Source organism: Littorina saxatilis, linkage group LG16 (genome assembly GCF_037325665.1).
Source record: "Littorina saxatilis isolate snail1 linkage group LG16, US_GU_Lsax_2.0, whole genome shotgun sequence".
NCBI classification, from domain to species: domain Eukaryota; kingdom Metazoa; phylum Mollusca; class Gastropoda; order Littorinimorpha; family Littorinidae; genus Littorina; species Littorina saxatilis.
Window position 1 is genome coordinate 35667820 of NC_090260.1, and position 21360 is coordinate 35689179.

A 21360-nucleotide genomic window follows, 5' to 3' on the forward strand; every position below is an offset into this window, starting at 1 on the left:
TCCTGACCTATATATTAGCGTAAAAATAAAATGAGAAATACATTAAAACTTGACAGTAATATGAGAGTAAAATGGATTGACTGTTTTGATGGATTGTTTGCTTGCTGTCCCAGCGTTTTCAGTGGGACACATTGTAACTGTATTGATCTGAAACGGTAACTGCAACACTGACAGACAGATAAGAACATTGCATTAATCAGGGATCGTGTTAACGGGAAGTTGCTGATATTTTGCATAGTTTGCAGGGTTTAGCCTGGAAGAAAAAGACAATGGGACATTTGTCCCCCTCAACCAAATTCTGATGGGACATTACATAGTCGAAGGCAAAAAGCGCAAAGCAGGCTTGGCGGTCCGAAAATGCTTTTGTTTTTTGTTTTGTCGAAAGATGCAAAATAGTTCTATTTGGTGCCATATGATGATATGCAAATGTGCCAGTGTATCAGGTTAGTCTTTCTTTCTTTATTTGGTGTTTAGCGTCGTTTTCAACCACGAAGGTTATATCGCGACGGGGTATCAGGTTAGTGTGTGTGTGTGTGAATGTGTGAGAGAGAGAGAGAGAAACAAGACAAAAGAGAAGCAAATTGTTGACACTTTCGCCGCTTTCCACGCCATCTTCTGTTGTTTCGATGCAAACATCACCTTTAATCGGGAAGTAACTTTACTTTTTTCTTTGGAGGAATTGCTTTTTTACGTGGGTCTGTGTTTCAATCAAGCACAGATCAGTCCCGCAAGATAGTTTGCAGGATTGGTTGAATACTAATGAATTACATTTTTATTTTAAAAGCCAATCATATCGCGTTTCACAAACTCGCAAGTTGCTCGGCTTGGCGCATGTTTTTGCTTAGGTCTTACGGAACAATTTACTCCTGTGAAAAATGTGCATGGGGTGGTACGTAATCTCAGTGCACCCTTTGACGCACCGAAGGGAATTCCAATGGGACATTTTGATATGTTATGCGCCTATGGCGCAAGGCACACCAGTAAATGAAACCCTGAGTTTGATATTTCATTCGACATCATTTTTGAGTCTCCCGCAGTGGGGCACTGCGTTCCTTAACGAAAGTTAACTTAACGTAAGTTAATTTAACGTAAACCCCCCACGGGTTAGGGGGAAGAATTTACCCGATGCTCCCCAGCATGTCGTAAGAGGCGACTAACGGATTCTGTTTCTCTTTTTACCCTTGTTAAGTGTTTCTTGTATAGAATATAGTCAATTTTTGTAAAGATTTTAGTCAAGCAGTATATAAGAAATGTTAAGTCCTTTGTACTGGAAACTTGCATTCTCCCAGTAAGGTAATACATTGTACTACGTTGCAAGCCCCTGGAGCAATTTTTTGATTAGTGCTTTTGTGAACAAGAAACAATTGACAAGTGGCTCTATCCCATCTCCCCCCTTTCCCCGTCGCGATATAACCTTCGTGGTTGAAAACGACGTTAAACACCAAATAAAGAAAAGAACTTAACGTAAGTTAGTTCAGAACGTAAGTTATTAAGCAAGCTTGGTGGTGAGTGAAGGGTTGTGTCTTGTTGCAGGTGTCACGTTCACCGTTTGACGGTATGGATGATGGGCCGGGATTGATGGCCCACATGGAGAATGGAGACGGCCCCCACCGCCCCCCGCGGCTACCGGATCACTTGATGATGGACAGCGACGGGCCCTTCTCCCCTCACCCCCGCCACCACCACCCGAGCCACGTCTTCCACCATGCCAGTCAGCTGCCCCCCTTCTCTTCCATCGTTCCCTTTCGCACTCCCCCGTTCCCCGGCCCCCTCAACATCTTCACGTCCCTGTCCCAACCCTCAGACTTCACGTCGGCCCCGCCGTTCCAGCTGGGCCCCGCCATGGCCCTGCCGGCCCCCCTGAAGGTGACGGAGATGCCCACTTCCCCGGGGCTGGGCGAGACGGACGTGGTCTCCACCACCTGCCAGCTGAAGAAGTACGGCTCTGACTCCCACATGTCTACGGCCGTGTCCACCCCTGAGGGCCACCCCGAGCCACCCATGATGCAGATGGAGGGCCCAGACCCCATGGTCAACTGCCAGCCCCCCTCCAGCGAGTCCAGCGACGCCGGCTCCCAGTCCCCGGAGGAGGGGGTGGAGGTGAACGGGGACGACATGGCCCCTGCCAAACGCAGCATCGAGCGACAGAACCTCAACACCCGCATGATGGGGATGGGGTCGTCACGCAAGCAGCGCCACCCCATGCGGCGGTTCAGCAGTGCCAGCAGCGAGCACGAAGCCCCGCAGTCGACGTCGTCCCTGGCCTCCTCCTCCCTGTCGTCCACCACTAGAGAGTCGCGCGAGTTGGAGGACCAGGGCCTGGTGGCCTACCTGCTGAGCAAGGGCCGTGTGTACAAGTGTGAACACTGCAGGATCATCTTTGATGACTGCACCCTCTACCTGCTACACAATGGCTTCCACTCCCACGATGCTCAGCCCTTTCGATGCGGGATCTGTCGGGCCACATGCAGTGATCGTATAGAGTTTAATTGCCATCTAACTAGTCACATCAAGTGAGTGCTCCATGCTTTTTCTTGACTCTTTGAGTATTTTAATTTGGGAAATCTACAAATTAGAGATAAAGACAGTGACGCAGTTGCGTAGATCTACTTTTCATGCAAAGAATTCACCATTGCTGCATACATTCCATGAATGTACAGCTGTATTTGTTTACACTTAGGAAGAGAAATAAATGTACATGGTACCTTTTAGCACAGGGGTATGTTACAAATTTAGCAGCCACAGTGATCAGCAAGGGAGAAAGATATCTTACAGCAGAGGCTTTCATTTATCTTCTCTTTCTCCCCTGTAATGAAGCTAAAGGGGGAAGGGTATCATAGATTTGATGTATCCGGTGATCTAGTCATCTTTTTGCACTTGGCCCTAGTTGACCTTATACTTGATTTGAATTTCCATATTAAAGATAAAAGTAAGTTTAACAATTTTTTTAAAAAATTCATTAAGTTCTGAATCACTGAAGTTTTTTTTTTCTTCTTTTTCTTTATATGTGACAAGTATTCTGTAAAGAAATTTTCTCAATTTACTAAACTTTCTTAAAAGTCAAAGTTGCATGTAGGGTTTTGATGATGTATTTTCTGTAATGACTTTGGAAACAACTAAAATGTATTGAGTGAGACAGTAAACAGAGCCGAGATCTCATATACAGGGTGGTCCAAAAAAATGTAGACAGTTTTGCGTGCCTGTCATTTCTGCTACAGGGCTCCCACCTATTCTTTTTCACCTGGAATGTCTCACACAAGCATGAAAGTTTAGTAAGGCACAGTTTTTTCTTCTTTGCAACATCATTTCTGGGCGTAGTTCAATAGTTCATCACATTCTCAATCCAAGCACCTCGTCCCCAGATCTTTCTCCTCCAGATTTCTTCCTCTGGGGGTACTTGAAGGAAAGGGTTTACCACAACAATCCACAGACAATGCAAGCGCTAAAGGAGAACATTCTTCGTGAAATCAGGAGGATTCCACTCGAGACCTTGGACAGAGTTTTCAACAACTTTAATGTCCGTGTCGCAGCCGTAATCCAGAGACGAGGTGCTTGGATTGAGAATGTGATGAACTATCGAACTACGCCCAGAAATGATGTTGCAAAGAAGAAAAAACTGTGCCTTACTAAACTTTCATGCTTGTGTGAGACATTCCAGGTGAAAAAGAATAGGTGGGAGCCCTGTAGCAGAAATGACAGGCACGCAAAACTGTCTACATTTTTTGGGACCACCCTGTAGTTGAAACAGGGCAGTTACTGAGGAGAGCACTCAAGGTTCTTTTCTCCTTTTCTGGGGATTGATAGAAAAAATGACTTGAGATGTGAATGGGTCACTGTTGACAGGTTGCATGTTTTTTTGTAAATGGGTCAGTGTTGATAGCAAGTTTTGTGTGAATGGGTCAGTGTTGACAGCAAGTTGTGTGTGGTTTGTGTGAATGGGTCAGTGTTGACAGCAGTGGTGTGTGTTTTGTGTGAATGGGTCAATGTTGACAGCAGTGGTGTGTTTTGTGTGTATGGGTCAGTGTTGACAGCAGTGGTGTGTTTTGTGTGTATGGGTCAGTGTTGACAGCAGTGGTGTGTGTTTTGTGTGTATGGGTCAGTGTTGACAGCAGTGGTATGTTTTGTGTGTATGGGTCAGTGTTGACAGCAGTGGTGTGTGTTTTGTGTGAATGGGTCAGGGTTGACAGCAGTGGTGTGTGTTTTGTGTGAATGGGTCAGTGTTGACAGCAGTGGTGTGTGTTTTGTGTGAATGGGTCAGTGTTGACAGCAGTGGTGTGTGTGTTTTGTGTGAATGGGTCAGTGTTGACAGCAGTGGTGTGTGTTTTGTGTGAATAGGTCAGTGTTGTGACAGCAGTGGTGTGTGTTTTGTGTGCATGGGTCAGTGTTGACAGCAGTCTGGTGTTTTGTGTGAATGGGTCAGTCTTGACAGCAGTGGTGGGTGTGTTTTGTGTGAATGGGTCAGTGTTGACAGCAGTGGTGTGAGTGTTTTATGTGAATGGGTCAGTTTTGGCAGCAGTGGTGTGAGTGTTTTGTGTGAATGGGTCAGTGTTGACAGCAGTGGTGTGTGTGTTTTGTGTGAATGGGTCAGTGTTGACAGCAGTGGTGTGAGTGTTTTGTGTGTATTGGTCAGTGTTGACAGCAGTGGTGTGTGTTTTGTGTGAATGGGTCAGTGTTGACAGCAGTGGTGAGAGTGTTTTGTGTGTATTGGTCAGTGTTGACAGCAGTGGTGTGAGTGTTTTGTGTGTATTGGTCAGTGTTGACAGCAGTGGTGTGTGTGTTTTGTGTGAATGGGTCAATGTTGACAGCAGTGGTGTGAGTGTTTTGTGTGAATGGGTCAGTGTTGACAGCAGTGGTGTGAGTGTTTTGTGTGAATGGGTCAGTGTTGATAGAAGTGGGGTGTAAAAATCCAAAACCAGATAGACCGCCAATGTTCCAACATTCAGAATAAAAAACCCAAGAATAGTAGGTAAATGAAACGTTAACTTTTGACACAAAAAACCACGTTACATTGACTAGTATGTCGACCCAAAGGACTTTGAAGTAGACAGACAGACCGACACTTATGATAATGAACTTATCTCAAGATCGTGTGGCTACTCGCTTGCAAAATGCTTTGCTTTGCATTATTTCGCTAGCATTTTGCAAGCCAGTAGCAACACGATCTTGATATAAGTTAACTATCTGTCTACTTCAAAGACGGACTAATAAATGTAACGTTTTGTTTTGTCAATAATAAATGTTTCAATTACCTACCAGTAGTGGGGTGTGTTTTGTGTGAATGGGTCAGTGTTGACAGCAGGTTGTGCTTGTTTTAGTTGCAGTGGTCAGAATGGAGCACTGTCGGACGGAGGGCCATCGTGAGGCAGAAGGCACTGGCATCATCTCCTACCCCCATCTTCCCCACACCACCACCACCACCACCACCACCACTGCCCTTCAGCCAGTCTGGACGTGACCACAGCAGGTAGAAGTGTCAGCCGCTGAGGGTGGTGGAGCTGCTGCTGTGTGGTGGCCACCTTGTTTCGCGGGGATGTGGGGTGGGGGACCCAGGTTGAAGTAGCTGAAGGACAGAGAGACCGTGGTGTAGCCTCCCACCCCTCTGTAGCCCCGTGCTGCACCGTCTTAATTCTCTTTGTTTGCCCTGTGTTGTGTGTGCCAAGCTCCAGTAGCCCTGTCATCTGCATTGTCTGTATGGACACCGACACTTAGCTCAACCAAGCAGGGCTGCTGGTGACAAAGCCAACACACCCCGTGTTTCTCACCAAGTCTCCTAGTCTCAGTTGGTGTCTGTGGTCATCGCGATCTAACTCCCCCCCCCCCCCCCCCCTCCAGGCTCTACCACTTGTTTGTTGCAAACTGTCTCACCTTGTTACCACTTCAGTGCTAGAACATATACTCAGATACAAACTGTGAGTCTGTACAATAATGTCTCATGCTGTCAAAATTCAACTTGTTGATACCATACTGGTAGGTGCCATTGTTTTTGTTGTGTTTTTTGTGTATGTTTCCTCCCCACTTACCGTGCAGCTGACAAGTTGCTGTGGTAGGTTGCATGGCGTTGTACACTTATTGTTGACTCTCCAGGGGACTGACTGATGTTACGGGTCATGTTAATCCCCAGGGGACTGACTGACTGATGTTATGGGTCCACAAATTACTGACCAAGGACAGGGCCAGTTGCACACAGCTTGCCACTATCACCTTCACGTCTTGTAGGCACACAGTGTGGGCTGCACCACGGGGTCAAGCCCTTGCTGCTGGGGCAGGGAATACAGTTTCATACCTATCACACAGCCCTGCTCCACACGCCATGCAGGAACACGCTGTAGCTCCCCAGTGCAACTTGGCCTCGGTTGTTTTTGTTGTGGTTTTTTTTTAAATGGGCTGTACCAATTGTAAGCAAACTGGTTGACATGGTTTGTATGACATGATTGAAATAATTGCATGGTTGTAGTTCATTTGACTGTACAACACCACCATTACTTTGTCATTCTGTGAGGAGGGAGGCTGTGTTTCCCATAGGAAGCTTGACTTGCACAAATATGACTGTCAGGAGAAATGACACAATCCTTTTTTACTCACACAATAATATGGGTCTAGTTGATGATCTGTCAGCTGAATGATTGTCCGTCCCTAATTGTCAGCAATGAAAGCTTTGCATGTATGATGGGTGCTATAAAGAACAGATCTTTCAAACTTCACATTTACACTCAAGTGTTTCTGACAGTATCACGTGACTCTTGGAACTACATTTTCTGTTAGAATGAGGTACAATCCTTTATTTGTAAAATTAAACCTACATTAATTTATCACTATTTGGTTATACAAGAGAAAGACATTTGTTTAATAAATCATAGTGAAAAATGTAAAGAGAAAATATTCAAAGGGAGCAGAATTTGGTATGAGTAAAATAATTAAGCTTGAAAATGAAATGTTGAATATGATTTCTTGTTGTGCGAGGACATAGTGTTAACGTGGTACTGTCGGTGCAGGCTGAGGGTCAGTGGTCACATAGTGTTAACGTGGTACTGTCGGTGCAGGCTGAGGGTCAGTGGTCAGACTACATCACCGTAGAGGAGTTATTGTGGTAAATGTCAGTTTTCATGGCTCATGCTCTTGCTTCGTGAAGAATTTGATTTGTTTATTCTTCATAATTGGTGTGTGAAAATGTGTATAGGTTTTTGGTGTTTCAGTCTTGTATAAATCACAGGACAATTCCATTGCTTGACTCTAATGTGAACTGTTTCTTATCACAAAATATTCATTTCCTGTAGAATGTTACGTTTTTTGATTGCTTGATGAAAACAGTATTTTATTTACCTTCAAAAGGAGACATCAATTTTTTAAATGTTATTGTTTTTACACTAAAATGGAGAAGAAATGGAAGACTTCTACATCCAATGTTTTACATGCAATGTGCCATACCAAGATGACATCAAAGCTCTTTTTAATGTCAAAGGACAATTTTATATCTGTCTCTTTCATGTTTCTTGCTCTCTCTATTCTTGTATATCTCTGTCTGGTCGCATGCAGTTTTCATATATATATGCATTCATCTTTTGTGTAACGGAATTTGAATTTACTGCGTCATTAAGTGTGATTATAAATAGACCATTGCCACAAATAGTCATATTGAAATTTGGTTTACATCCTGCATTGTAAAAGTACAAAAGCATCTTGCAACTTTTTCCCTGCTTTTATTATTTGTGACCCTGCTTTTTTCAGTATCAAAAGGTTATCGGTCTTTAAGAATGACTGGCAGGTTTTGGTTTGAAGACCTGGCTCATAAGGACTTTGCTCCTTATGACTGTAGATGAAAAAAGGATCTATGATCTGCCACAAGTGTGGTTTTTCCTTTTCCCTTCCTTTTGGCTTGTCTTTTTGGGTTTATTTGAGTGAAGTATGCGGTAGAATCTCTGAATGTAAAAGTTTAAACTTTTGTTAGAAAGCAGCCTTATCCTAATGTTCTCCTGATTTCAGGGTTAGTCTTTTTGTAACCTGTTAGCTTTAATGAAGAGGATACAAAAAAAGTTATAAGAGTGTTCCATAAGAGAGAGAAAAAGTATTTGATGAAATTGCGATGTTTTAGTTAATAAGGACAACAACAACAGAAACTTTTTTTTTCTTCAGAATTAATTTGATGGTTTTTTCTGTGGGCATGGTTTTGATTGAAAAGTGCATGTGAAGTGGTTGAAGAGAAAGACCTGATTATAGAGATGGTACACCTGTACTTGGTGCTTGTAGGGGTGGAGCGCAATGCTGATGCCTCGGCATGGACCCAGGTGAGGAACAACTTCAGTATTGGACAGTAATCTTCAATCCATTGTCAACATGGCATTTATCTCATGCACCTTTTTAACATGTACATATGTATGCTTGTGTCAGTATGAGGTGTTCCACAAAGATCATGATTGTTCTTTTCATATTTTTGGTTTTGCCAGTTTTTGGCGTACTGTTGAACTTGATCACACAAGAGTAGATCATTACACATTTTGTGTTTTTTCATGTGGTGATATTTTTTCCACAGTTCGGAGCACTGCTGGTGCACTTGTTTTCAATTTGTCGTTGTTTTGAAATGGATTTGCAGTTACAACTGGTTTTTTGTTTGTTTTACTTTAAATTTTCATCAACATGTATGTTTTGACAAAAAAAAGTATTTTGAATGGCATTTCAAAGTGATAGCAGATGTGTGAGAGTATTTGTTTTTTTCTACATTTGAGGAGAAGGGGTCATCCCAGAAAAATCTATATACAATTATATATACACCAAGAAAAACACCAAGTGAAGGATTTTTTATGCTTTGACAACAATGCTAACTTTTATACAGCTGTGTTGATTTCTAAGTATGCAGGCCATATAGAAACAGCAGCACCATTTGACTTGCTGAGCTGTGTTGATTTTGGAGCTGTTGATACCCCTCCCTTTTTCACTCCTTTCTTCCCCCCCTCCCCATTTCTCTTGCCCCCTTCTTTTTGCCCTTGCCCTGTTGGTGGGGTTGGCGGCCCTGGCCGGCTGAGCCGATGTCTGCCGCACACCTTTCTGGGTTCTTTTCATTGCCCTTGATTCTAGGACTGTGTCCTGCTTGACAAAGGGAGGGGTGATTGTTGTATTCTCCTGTGCCTTGGCAAAAGGAAGACAACAAATCAGACAGAAGCTGATAAGATGCCATTTTATTCAATGTTGAATTGACTTTTTTCTTTATTTGGTCCATGACAGTTTTGATGCTTTTAACACGTTTTGTGTCTTTTTTTTTTCTTCCAAAATTTACAATATTTGTGAACGTGCTCTCTTTTTACTTTTAGAGTACACAACTGAATTACTGTGTTTTTCATTTTATGAAATGCAATATTTGATACACAATAGACTGAGAATTTTGGGCACTTGAACAAAAAGGTGAGCATGAACCTTGACAGAGTTGTGATTTTTTTTATATCTTGTTTTAACAGACCCAATATTTTAAGTGTTATGTTCATGAATGACAATTTCTACTTTAGCAAAACTGTTGTGTTGCAGTCCCTTCAGATGTTTAGCTCACATATCCCAATCAGTTCTGAAAGAAACAACAAGTTGGTTACATGTACAGCCTGCCAGTTTGACCACAAAATAAATAACAAGTACACAGTGTGTAAGTATCCGTGCATAGTTAGAACACAGTAAGATACCTCTGCCATGTATTGTTGGTGAAGAGAACTGGACAGTGCAGTGTACAACCCTTCATGGTGCAGACACAGCATTGTGTTAAAGCCTCAAGTTGTTTCTACGCCACTGTGTCCAACATAGATAATCATTCTGGTCCTTTGCCCCCCGCGGGTTAGGGGGAAGAATTTACCCGGCGACTAACGGATTCTGTTTCTCCTTTTACCCTTGTTAAGTGTTTCTTGTATAGAATATAGTCAATGTTTGTAAAGATTTTAGTCAAGCAGTATGTAAGAAATGTTAAGTCCTTTGTACTGGAAACTTGCATTCTCCCAGTAAGGTCATATATTGTACTACGTTGCAAGCCCCTGGAGCAATTTTTTGATTAGTGCTTTTGTGAACAAGAAACAATTAACAAGTGGCTCTATCCCATCCCCCCCCCCCCCCCCCCCCCCTTCCCCGTCGCGATATAACCTTCGTGGTTGAAAACGACGTTAAACACCAAATAAAGAAAGAAAGAAAGATTCTGGTTCTTTGTGGATAAAGTCCCTGCACTCTCATTCTTCTTCAACTTGATTTTCACACAACTTGCTTCTAGTCAGACACTGCACGTTTTTCTCCCTGCACTTGACTTGTACACATGTAAATAACAAATGAGAGGAAGGGGGATGTTTTTAACTGTCTACACACAAACATATTTTTGATGATTAGTACTCCTCAAATCCACAGGAGCAGAGGATATTTTTGTCAGTGTTGGTATTTAATGAAAAAGTGGTATTTTAGTTTAAAAAGTGAAGGTTAATTGGTTTTTAATATTCACATACACACTTCCTTTCCCCCGTCCTCTTTCTTTCTTTTTTCTTTCTTTTTTCTTTCTATCTTTTATTTTGTGCACAGAACGCACAAGTTACTGATTTTAACTAGTAGTGTGTCACAAAGCAGCTGTGTGGTTGCAAGCATCATGCATCGCCAGCCATAGGAACGCTCAATGCCCAATCATTCAAACCAAGCTTTAACTTTCAATGTGGATCAGTCATCAACAGTTATCTTGTGCTTTGATTTTTTTCCTTGTATGGTTATGACAATGTGAAGAAAATCATTTGCTGGTGAAATTTAGACCGAGAATGGCAGATATGCAGAGAATCTTTCTGTCACCTTCATTTTTGAGGAATCGTTAACATTGGTGCAGTTAGTTTTCATAAGGTAGGGTTTATACAGGACTAGAGATATGTGCCAATAATACACCCTTAACTGTACCTTAACCATATTGGTTGTATTGGATGAAACGGATGTCAGTCAACTGTGTATGCTGTTTTATAGATCTGAATTTTTCAAATGCGTGTCTGCAAGATTTTAAGGGGAAAATGGCAATGCTTTTGTATATATAGAATACTTAAACATAAAGGGGCAAAAGCTATCCAGTTTGGATTTTGTGTAGACATTTTGGTTTTGCTGTTTTTGCTGTGAACACTACTGACAGCAGAAGATATCAGCATGGTTGAGGCAGGTTACTATGGCAACAGTCTGATTGTTTTGTCAGTGTGTCACTGTTGTCACACATGTCTTAGTGCTGGTCATTGATGACAAGTGGTCAGCATCTCTCCTTTTTCACATCATCACCTTGTGATGTCTGGTGCGGTCTACCCATGCGTGTTCACTTGTTAGCTTTACATCATGACTCTACTCTTTGTCCCTCTGTAATCTACTTTTAACAGTACTAGGTGGAGATGGATCTGTTGCATTACTTAGGCTATTTATGTTCATGACTGTGTACGCTTGTATATCTACACCATGTTTTATTGTGTGTGTAAGAATCTACAGTAAGAAGGTAACTTTGCATTTGTAGGCTTTTTAACAGTGTAGGTTGCCATGGAAACCCATGAGCCTGCACAAGTGAAGGGAGTCTTCAGTTTGTAAGGAACATTTTGTTAATCCCAGTGACTACATTTCCATTGATGAAGCACACCCCATGGTAGTTTGTTGAGGCATATCACAAAGAGTCTCATTGACCTGTGTATTAATGATGAATGTGCTGGTGTTAATAGACACCTTGTGTGTGCCATACCGGGCAAGTTCTCACCACACAACCATTGATGGTGGAAGGAGCAAAGTCAAAGAGTATTTTTGTACATAGAGATGCGTGTTGGTGTGTTGTGTAAGGGAACCACATGGTTGCGGTGGGCGTGGCTGGCTGACAGAGCGTGACGTGATGACATGACTGTGAGGTGTGTGTTGTGACAAGCCTGTATGTTAGCTAACCTGTGTCAGCATCACTGTGTGGCACTGCCCGTCTTTCAGCCACGCAGTCAGTGCTAGACTGGTGCTCACTTCCTGTATTGGATCCTTTTGTCATGTGTTTTTGTACCCTCGTAGGTGTACATGGTGGGTTTAGTGTGGTCCGGGTATAGCCGTGGGTTGTTGACATGTGCCATATGTATGCTGAGTGAAGAGTGAGACAGGGCAAGTAGAGGGTGGGGGTGTCCTGCTACTCCACTACCCTACCTACAACTCACCATCACACTTTTACCTATTTCTCATAGGTGCTTTTTCTAACATGAGGTCTCCAAGCACATTTGAAAAATTAAGTCTGAAAGGGTGTAAGTAGAACACTTTAGGTGAGAATTTGGCAGCGAGTATTTTGATCCAACTGTTTACACACCCACAGCCTTACAAACACTTTAAGCTTTTCTTGAGAAGAATAAGGGATTTAGATTTTTGTTTACACTGTGATTCGTAGTTATGGTGAGTCTTGGCTCTCCCATCACTGCAGAAAGCAATCTTTATTGTGCTGAGCCATCCAAGTACTGTAGTCAGATCATCCTGATGGGGAAGGGGCGGGATCATGTGTCGGTGGAGTCATCCTCCCTCTCTGGTGGCCTGTCTCACTGCTGGTTTGTGTATTATCATTTTGTAATTAATGTTGTCGTTATTATTTGATGTTTGAACCTTGAAGAAATAAGGAGGAATCGTGTATCACACCACAAATCTATTTTGGCAGCTTTTGGTGCTTTCCCCCTTTTGCTTTGTACTGATGATTAGCCTGACCGGTGCTGACTAGAACCAATGTGATGTTTAGTTGTTGTGTCAATGCTGCTCCTATGAGCTGGCGTGCTGGTCCTTGTTGAGGGGTCATCCCTTGTGGCCGTGTTGGCCACAGTGTGAGAGTGTCGGTCAGCCACGGCAAGGTTGTGACCACCCTGGCTCGGCCTCTCGTCCATCTGGCTAGCAGGCTTCACTTCTTCCCTGTCTCTTGTCTGTTTTTTCTCTCTGCTGCTACCAGCGGAAGGCGTCAAACTTGGAGAGAAAACCATCTGTGGTCTGGGACGTAGTGCCCTGTGTCAGTGAATCAAACTAGGTGAAGGTGATGTCCTTGTGCTTCAGATTCTGATGGAAATAAGTTTTACGCCTTCACAGCTGTGACTGCGGATCCTTGTATACTGCTTTGGTTAGTACATCTGGGATCTCTCATTTACCTGCTTTTTTTTCTTCCATCCAGCGGTCCTCCACTTATTTGGAATGCTCATGTGCTAGTCTTTATTTGGTGACAGGGTCTCATGTCTTTTCTGTTAGCAGAGACAGTGAATGGTGATTGTACATAGTGAGGGTTGTGGAGGGTGTGATGTACAGCTGGTTGGTACAGCGGAGTCTTGATCAGTGCAGGGCTCTACACAATGTTCAGTGGTGCTAGTTTTGTCTGGGTCCTCTCCTCCCTCCACTCTACTCTCCACTGTCACTCTCGACTCTTTTCTCTCTCTTTGCTTGCACATGTACTTAAACTAAGTGGTTGTTTTGGTTGCTTTTGTTTTGTGCTCGCAGTTTAGGATTTCAGTGCCATCAATTGATATACTGCTATTTATGACATTGTAATGACATTCGGTTTTGCACAATTTGCCAGCGGTTTGATCACATTTTTTTCTTTTTGATTTTGTTTGTGATGCACTTTTATCTTGCCAGTATGCATTTGATTGTGATGTTTGTGTTATATAGACATGACCATTTTTGTACGGCCAGGATCTTGTTTCAGCACCAATATGAAGCTCTACTTGAAGCACTTTACTTTATGTGTATACATTGGGGTTGATAGTGTGATAAAGGCGTGAGGCGCTGTGTTGATGCAGTGGTCAGTGTTGTGACGTGTGTCGTCAGACAGAAGCAGTCTTGATGTGGGCGTCTGTCTCTGCATTCTTGGCAGGCTTGTGTCACAGATATACAACACAGCTTCCCACACAGACACCCCGCTGTCAATGGCAAATTGATTTTACCTGCTACATTTTACACTTTCTAATGTATATGAAAAAACAACAAAAACCCTTTACACCAAGCAAGACAGAAGCTAGAAATGATCTTCACATTTGTCAGCAATGTGAACAAAGTTTGTAGTACTTTTTTCCCATAGGACAAGACGATTGTGTTTCAAATGATCAGGTTTTGTGCATTATAAATTGGAGTGCATTTTGTTGTATAAATCAGAGGCAGCCAGTGAGTGTCATGGTGGTTTTTGTTAGCAGAATCAGTGGGTGGATGGTGTGGGCCAACCCAGCCAGTCTCACAACCTTCACCAGACTCATCTCTTGGAGACATGCACATATTCTGCTGTAGTTTAAGTGCCATCATTGGATTGGTGTTTACTATTACCTGGACTTTTCTGAGGCTGATGATATGAACGAGTCTAATTGTTTTTAAAAAAAGCAGGAAGAAGATAAAGAAGTAAAGGCGGTAGGAAGCATGCACTTGAGTCAAGTCACAGCTAACTGTGTGTTTTGCATGGGCATGTTTAGGCCATTGGTCAAAAGAAAGCAAACACCACAAGTTTTTAGGAGACATAGTATCGTTTACCTTAATGCTCTAGGGGAAAAAAATATAGAGTCTTCTTCAGCACATTGTCTTCTTTAAAGTGATTTTTGGACGATCTCTTGAAAAGCTGTTGTCTTTTTATTTGTGTGGAAAGCCAAGTGATGTAAGAATGCACTGCAATCAAAGGCATTGTGTTCAAAGCCAGTACAAGGAGTCTTTTGGAAATGCTAGCAACAGGCAAACCATTGAGGGGGAACAGTGGGTGCTGTGCATGTTTTCAGACGTACACTGGGAGACCTGAAATATATTAGTTTTAACATACTGAAGCATTTCTTGACATAAAAGTTATGTCCCAGTAAAATGTGTTTTTTTGTGAAGCCTGAGTGGGTGGATTTTGTTAAGAGAGTGAAGAGATCTGCTTTGGGTCTCCTCTTCTCCTTGTGTAAAACAGCCCTGCCCCAGTCCTTTTAAAAACACTGGGTTGTGTTCTGTTGTGTACACTTGGAGACCATTGTGACCTGCTACTGTGCAACACACTAACCGTTTATTGAGGGACATTCGATCCACTTTGTCCCTGAACAGTGAAAAGTGGTTTTTATCAGCATATCTTTCTGAAGACACAGTGTTCACGTGCGTTTCTCTCGTGCAGCTATTTATACGTCAGTTTACGCCAACAGCAAGGGGATGAGTTAAATTGTAGCCAGGATTGCTCACCAAATAGCATTGTTGCTTTCTACGGGAAGACTTTACATCCATGCACAAAAGAAAGCGAGAGAGGGCGAGAGCGGGATTTCAGGCTCAGATTTGTACTTCTGCTTATTATCAACAGCATATTTTTTTCATAATGTTGTGATGAATACTTTAACATGATTTTGTTGAAGTTACTTTGGCACTTTCACTTTGTTCTCTGTTGTGACCTGACATTGTCATGTTGTTTCATTGTGAGCATGATTTGGCGTTCCTCTCTTACTGTTTTGCACACACACACACACACACACACACACACACACACACACACACACACACACACACACACACACACACACACACACACACACACACAGTCACATACATGTGCGCATGCCAGCAATGCTGCATACTGAATGTGACTTGAAGAGACTTTGTAATTCTTGCAGTCTGTATGTTGACGTATGTTTTGTTCACAAACACTTTAAGGGCGAATTGCCTATCCAGTTGTAAGAGTTTTGGTTTGCATAGTTTGTGGTTAATTGTCTTGATACCTATTTCGTTATTTCTGGCTTACTTGTCCTTCCTAGTTCTAGCTAACATTTTGTAGGCTTTTATGCATTTACGTATTTGTGCCAAGAGAGGTAACAATTTTGTTTGAAGAAAATGGCTTTATGTATGCAATGAATCGAAAAGTTTTCAAGCTGAATTTATATTAACTTTTTTCGTGGGCGAAATAACAAAATCTTGTACGTAATGGATTTCTTTAAAGCAAAACGTCTCGCCAATTGTCTTTCACTTTTGATCGTAACTGCCATCTATTTCATCCAACTTCTTCAGAATGACAGCACGTGAAAAGATGGTGAGATTGACTTGGCGACACTGGTTTCTTGCCCTACTTTATGCAGGACTGCAGCAGCTCATAGTTACTGGACAATTATATATCTCGTTACAAACCCTGGTCTGACAACATCCCCTTCCTTTTGCCAGTTCTCCCAAGTTTTTTTTAATGGAATTGGGAAAGCTGTCACAATTAGAGAAAAAATATTCAAACATTCGCAGATTTATGAAAAAGTTCCCGATGAGCGTATCAAACTTGCTTTTATTTTCTTCAGGGGGAGGTCAGTGAAGTACTGAAAAGCCCAATTATCTCAAGAGTAGCAGAGAAGTTGAGCATGGCAGCATACGCATTAGTTACCGCTGCTCACTTTCCTTGTAATAAAGGGTTACTCGAATCGAACATGTTTCTCCACGTCCTCGTAGGCCTCTCAGCGTATTGTGGACATTACGGTACATGTGATGCCCCAGAAAGGGGGGTAGTCTTTGGGAGAAGTTGGGTCCAGCAGGTAACGGGGTTTTCTGGTGGCCGTGTTGGGCCACAGGGTGTGAGCTCTGACCAACCCTTACCATGGTGACATGTATCTGCCGCACTGTCATCTTTGAGGCATTGTAGCCTTGGCCAGCTTACATAGCTGGGAGGGGGGGGGAGGATCTGATGCCCTCCTCGGTGTGTCAGTACAATGTAACACAGGTCAGCAAGTGCTGTCCATGAAGCTAGAGGAAGCAGGGTCGTTCTTGAAGGGTGGGGTTAGGATATTAGTCGTGCTCATCCTCTTTTCTGTCTCTCTCCTCTCCTAGACAAGGTGCGCTGAATTTTCTGCTTGTGGGAATCTGTGCAGTCCAGCCCAGCTAGTCTAGGCGAGCAAAGAGACACCGTGGCTGGGGTTGGTCAGCCCTAGGTCACGCGCTCTGTCTTGGACCAATAGAATAACAGCCAATTGTACGAGTGGTATCGATCTTGGCCTAAGTTCACAAGAAATTGACTAAGAAACGTTGTAACCGGTGCTCAACACAAACTTCGCAGCATTTACTTCCTGCCTTGATATAACGGCGTAGAAAAACACCAAAACGTTTATCTTATGTATGTTCTGCTGTGACTTTGTTTTTCACTGTGAAGCAGCAGGGTGGCTTTGGGGGCATACTGCACAAAGTTTGTTGGTTGTACTAGATACGGAGCTATTGTGATAGCCAGTTGCAGGCACAAACCATGTTGTGTTCTTTTCCCCTGTAGCCCTTTTTTGTGTAAGTCCTGCAGAAAGTATTACCATGTCTGTATAGTGATTGTTTTGTATCGGTTTTGTGCGTCGACTTCCTGTTTACTTCACTATGTGTTTCTCTTTTTGACAGGTTCAGTGTTAAGTCATGTGAAAAGTGTGCCATATTTCACTGTTAGCTTAAAGAAGACTCATCATTCCATGGTTTGTATAGCTGCATTCAGTGTGCATTGTGGCGCCAAGCTGTTGTCGCTACCCCCCCCCCCTCTCTTTCTCTCTCTGTCTCCGCACCCTGTTCTTTGTGTGGCCCATCAGTTCGTCCCCCCCCCCCCCCCCCCCCGCCTCCCCATCATTTTGACAACATTTGCTTTTTTGAGACATTTGATGGAGAGATGAACAACAGCTGTTGTGAGGTCTCCCACAGAGTCCACCAGCAGCGTCCCGACACAATGGAACTGTCGCCAACTGTTACGTAGGTACCCAGTGTTCTCTCCCGGCCCGTGTCACCTCGACTCTCGCCATTGATCACTTTTTATATCGTTTGTTTTCACAACAGTTTTGTTGCATGGAGGTAAGAGGTATACAACTATTCATCGTAATTGACTCATTTCCATACTTGCGTAGAATAGGCCCATCGCCAGCTCCGCTTAACATTCCTGCTTCAGCAGCTTTCAAGGTTTCTTCATTTTCAATGTAGCTTACATACTCGTTGGTAACATCTGTGTGGTGAATTTTACGACAGATCACGCTATATGACTGATGTTGACGACTTCTCCTATTAATACTCATAGCTATCCGGGATATCTTGATGTGGATGTCTCATTGTCGTTCTGACGTCAGAAGGGCCAAAGGATTGACTGTGCCATGAAGATCTTACGCCGCCATGACAGTGACGTCATGTGCGGACATTTCACTCCTGTCGCCGTTCTCACCACTTCACCCACTTGTCAGAGTCACACATTTCGAAGGTCACACATGAGATAATTCTGTCAAGTTGTGTTTTGTCATCAAGTGTTCTTGTTACTTGTCTGTCTTCCTCAAGTTATCTCATCACTTTATTCCCAGTGGCATCGGAAGAAACCCCCCCTCCCCCCATACCCCACTCTCTTTACAAATTGTTTGTGGTTTTGTCATAGTGTGTAGAAAGTCAATGAGAAATGTTAGTGGTGTTTCATATTTGATTCCTACCATCGCAGTGTTCCATTTCTACTATTGTAGTGTTTTATTCATGCCATCAGAGTGTTAAATTCCTACCGTCATTGTCTTTTTCATGCCATCATAGTGTTCCGTTGACTCGGTCCATGATTAGTGTTTGACTGCTGCTAGCGTGGCGATTTCACGTGCATTGTGTCTGACTGTGCATATCTCTGTCTCTGTGTGCTGTGGCTATGCGTGGTCAGTGCCCCAAGGGCCGCCTTTTGGTCGTTCTTTCTTCATGCACCGCTCTTTTCACTTGAGTTTAGGGGGTGTCACTTGTTATCAGTCCCACCCTTAATTTTTTATTAATCAAGAAAGAATTCTTTTAGTCTTGATTTTTGGAACGTCAGCAGTCTTGCCTCTTTGGGATTTGTTTGTTTCTTGAGATCTGTATTTACTTCGCCGTTAGAGTCTGATGTCATACATTTATTTTTTTATCTTTGCTACGACTTGCGTTTAGTCATGTCTTTCGCTTTTCGTTTAAACCTAACTGTTTGAAGACAGACTGCTAAAATCGTGGTACATATAACGTGCGGCATGGCCACAGCATAGATAAAGTGACGGTATAAGGTGACAGCGGACATCAAGGGGACTATGAGGAGTGGCCGACAGTGAGTGGCCTGGCCCTGTGTCCGACGGTGAGTGGCCTGGCCCTGTGGCCGACAGTGAGTGGACTGGCCCTGTGTCCGACGGTGAGTGGCCTGGCCCTGTGGCCGACAGTGAGTGGACTGGCCCTGTGGCCGACAGTGAGTGGCCTGGCCCTGTGGCCGACAGTGAGAGGCCTGGCCCTGTGTCCGACAGTGAGTGGCCTGCCCTGGCCCTGTGACCAACAGTGAGTGGCCTGGCCTGGCCCTGTGACCAACAGTGAGTGGCCTGGCCTGGCCCTGTGACCAACAGTGAGTGGCCTGGCCTGGCCCTGTGACCAACAGTGAGTGGCCTGGCCCTGTGGCCGACAGTGAGTGGACTGGCCCTGTGGCCGACAGTGAGTGGCCTGGCCCTGTAACCAACAGTGAGTGGCCTGGCCCTGTGGCCGACAGTGAGAGGCCTGGCCCTGTGTCCGACAGTGAGTGGCCTGCCCTGGCCCTGTGGCTGACAGTGAGTGGCCTGGCCCTGTGGCCGACAGTGAGAGGCCTGGCCCTGTGTCCGACAGTGAGTGGCCTGCCCTGGCCCTGTGGCTGACAGTGAGTGGCCTGGCCCTGTGGCCGACAGTGAGTGGCCGACAGTGAGTGGCCTGGCCTGGCCCTGTGGTCGACAGTGAGTGGCCTGGCCTGGCCCTGTGGCCGACAGTGAGTGGCCTGGCCTGGCCCTGTGGCCGACAGTGAGTGGCCTGGCCTGGCCCTGTGGCCTACAGTGAGTGGCCTGGCTCAACAGCGAGAAGCCGCACCTAGTGTCTCATCCTTTCCACCGTCTTCATCTTGTTTGGCTCACTCAGTCAACTTGACTCAAAGTGGAATGTTTTGCCAAAGACTACATTTTGTGTTTAATCATTCGTGAAAGAACGTTGCCATTCTGTCGTGTGCATGTGCGCTTGAGATGTCTACGAAATAGTTTCTGTCGTGCTTCGGGGTCAGAAAGAATTGTTTCACCAAAACAAAAAGAACCACTTGACAGGGCTTTACGGCATGTACTTGTTCAGGATGATAACGATGAGCAGCCCAAGTTTCTGAACTAGCTGTAATTTCCATCATATAGCATTTTCTTGTCAGGTTTGACGTCATACTCTGATGTGTCATGTTGAACTTACTCTATATTTTTGATGTTTTTTTGTGTGGTTTTTTTGTTGTTTTGTTGACGTTTATTAATATTAGTGGAACGTTATATACTCTGTTGGTCCTCTCCACGGCTGCTGTGATGTGTCCTGTTGACGGTCATCAGCATCACCTTAACTTTCTCACTTCATCGCTTACATGCAATCAGCAGTCAGAAGGCATGTCAGTTGGTTACATCAGCATCAGCGACTGTCATTTCAGAACGAACCATGTATCGATGCTATCCACACGTGTTGCCATCAGTGAACAACTGGTCTCGTAGGACACGCAGTTCCAAGACTTTCACAACAGGTCGGGCTTTGCCTTAGATACAGCCGTATTGGTGCACGCACTGTTCTCCGTGTATGTGGCAATGGGGAGGCTGGGGCTAATGCGTGTGACTTGAGGCCTCTGTGACCGCTCCATTGAAGGCGACAGAACAGTTCTCTGGGGGTTACGCCATCGCTCTGGTGCTGCTGTGTGGGCAAGGAGCAACACACGTCATGCGCTTTGTTGAGTGTTAAGCCATCTCAATGTAAACGTAAACCACCAATCTTAGCCACAATATCTATTACGGATTTCATTTCATCGCTGATTTCACACTGTTTCGTCAACCCGGCTCTTGTGCCGTTTAAAAAAAAAAGTTTTATAAAGTCGCTCAAGTCTCTATGGTCATTCTGCACACTGCTTATTATTTCCACGTATTTGTCTGCTAACTGGAGCCACCACAAAAAAAACCTGTTATGTTCCCCCCTGTCTTTCTGATTTTGTGCCATTGCTCGGTTTTTTATGTGTGTCATTTCCCGGAGTTTAACAAAATGAATGTACCCGCTTTGTTCAGTGATCATCAAGGAGAAAGAATCAAAGTGTTCGTACTTTTTTCTGAATTGTTTCATGTTTCACCTGTTTATTGGTGGGAAGTAGGAGGGGTAGAAAGTCACACAGTTGGTACGCTGTTATGCGTGTCTGTCAGCGGGTACCCGAGATCACTTTTTTATTTGCACCCGCTGACATGACGCGAGTGTGGTTGTTACATCACGCTTTTCCGTGCTGTTGGGTTGATGTCAGTTGTTAGCGTTGTCATCGTGTCTGATATTTGTTTCTCGGGGTAGCCAGCTTGCCATGTTCCGTGTTTTGTTTCATCGTACGTGCTCTGCTACCACTGATCGTGTTTTGTTTCACTTGATATCGAGGGGTAGTTTTAGTTTTGCCAGTCGTTTTGTTTCCTGTTTATTTCATAGTTT

General features: G+C 43.9%; 1 protein-coding gene across 3 annotated transcripts in view; it reads left to right on the forward strand.

The window, feature by feature from the left end:
- Positions 1–10069, forward strand: part of LOC138950947 (homeotic protein spalt-major-like) — a 46238-nt gene extending 36169 nt beyond the window's left edge. For all 3 annotated transcript variants that reach the window (XM_070322662.1, XM_070322664.1, XM_070322663.1), the window contains 2 exons: positions 1534–2513; positions 5316–10069. In XM_070322662.1, the coding sequence (XP_070178763.1) occupies positions 1534–2513; positions 5316–5361 (1026 nt within the window). In that variant the 3' untranslated portion in view covers positions 5362–10069. The remainder of the gene's footprint in view (positions 1–1533; positions 2514–5315) is intronic.
- The last annotated feature ends 11291 nt before the right edge of the window (positions 10070–21360 follow it).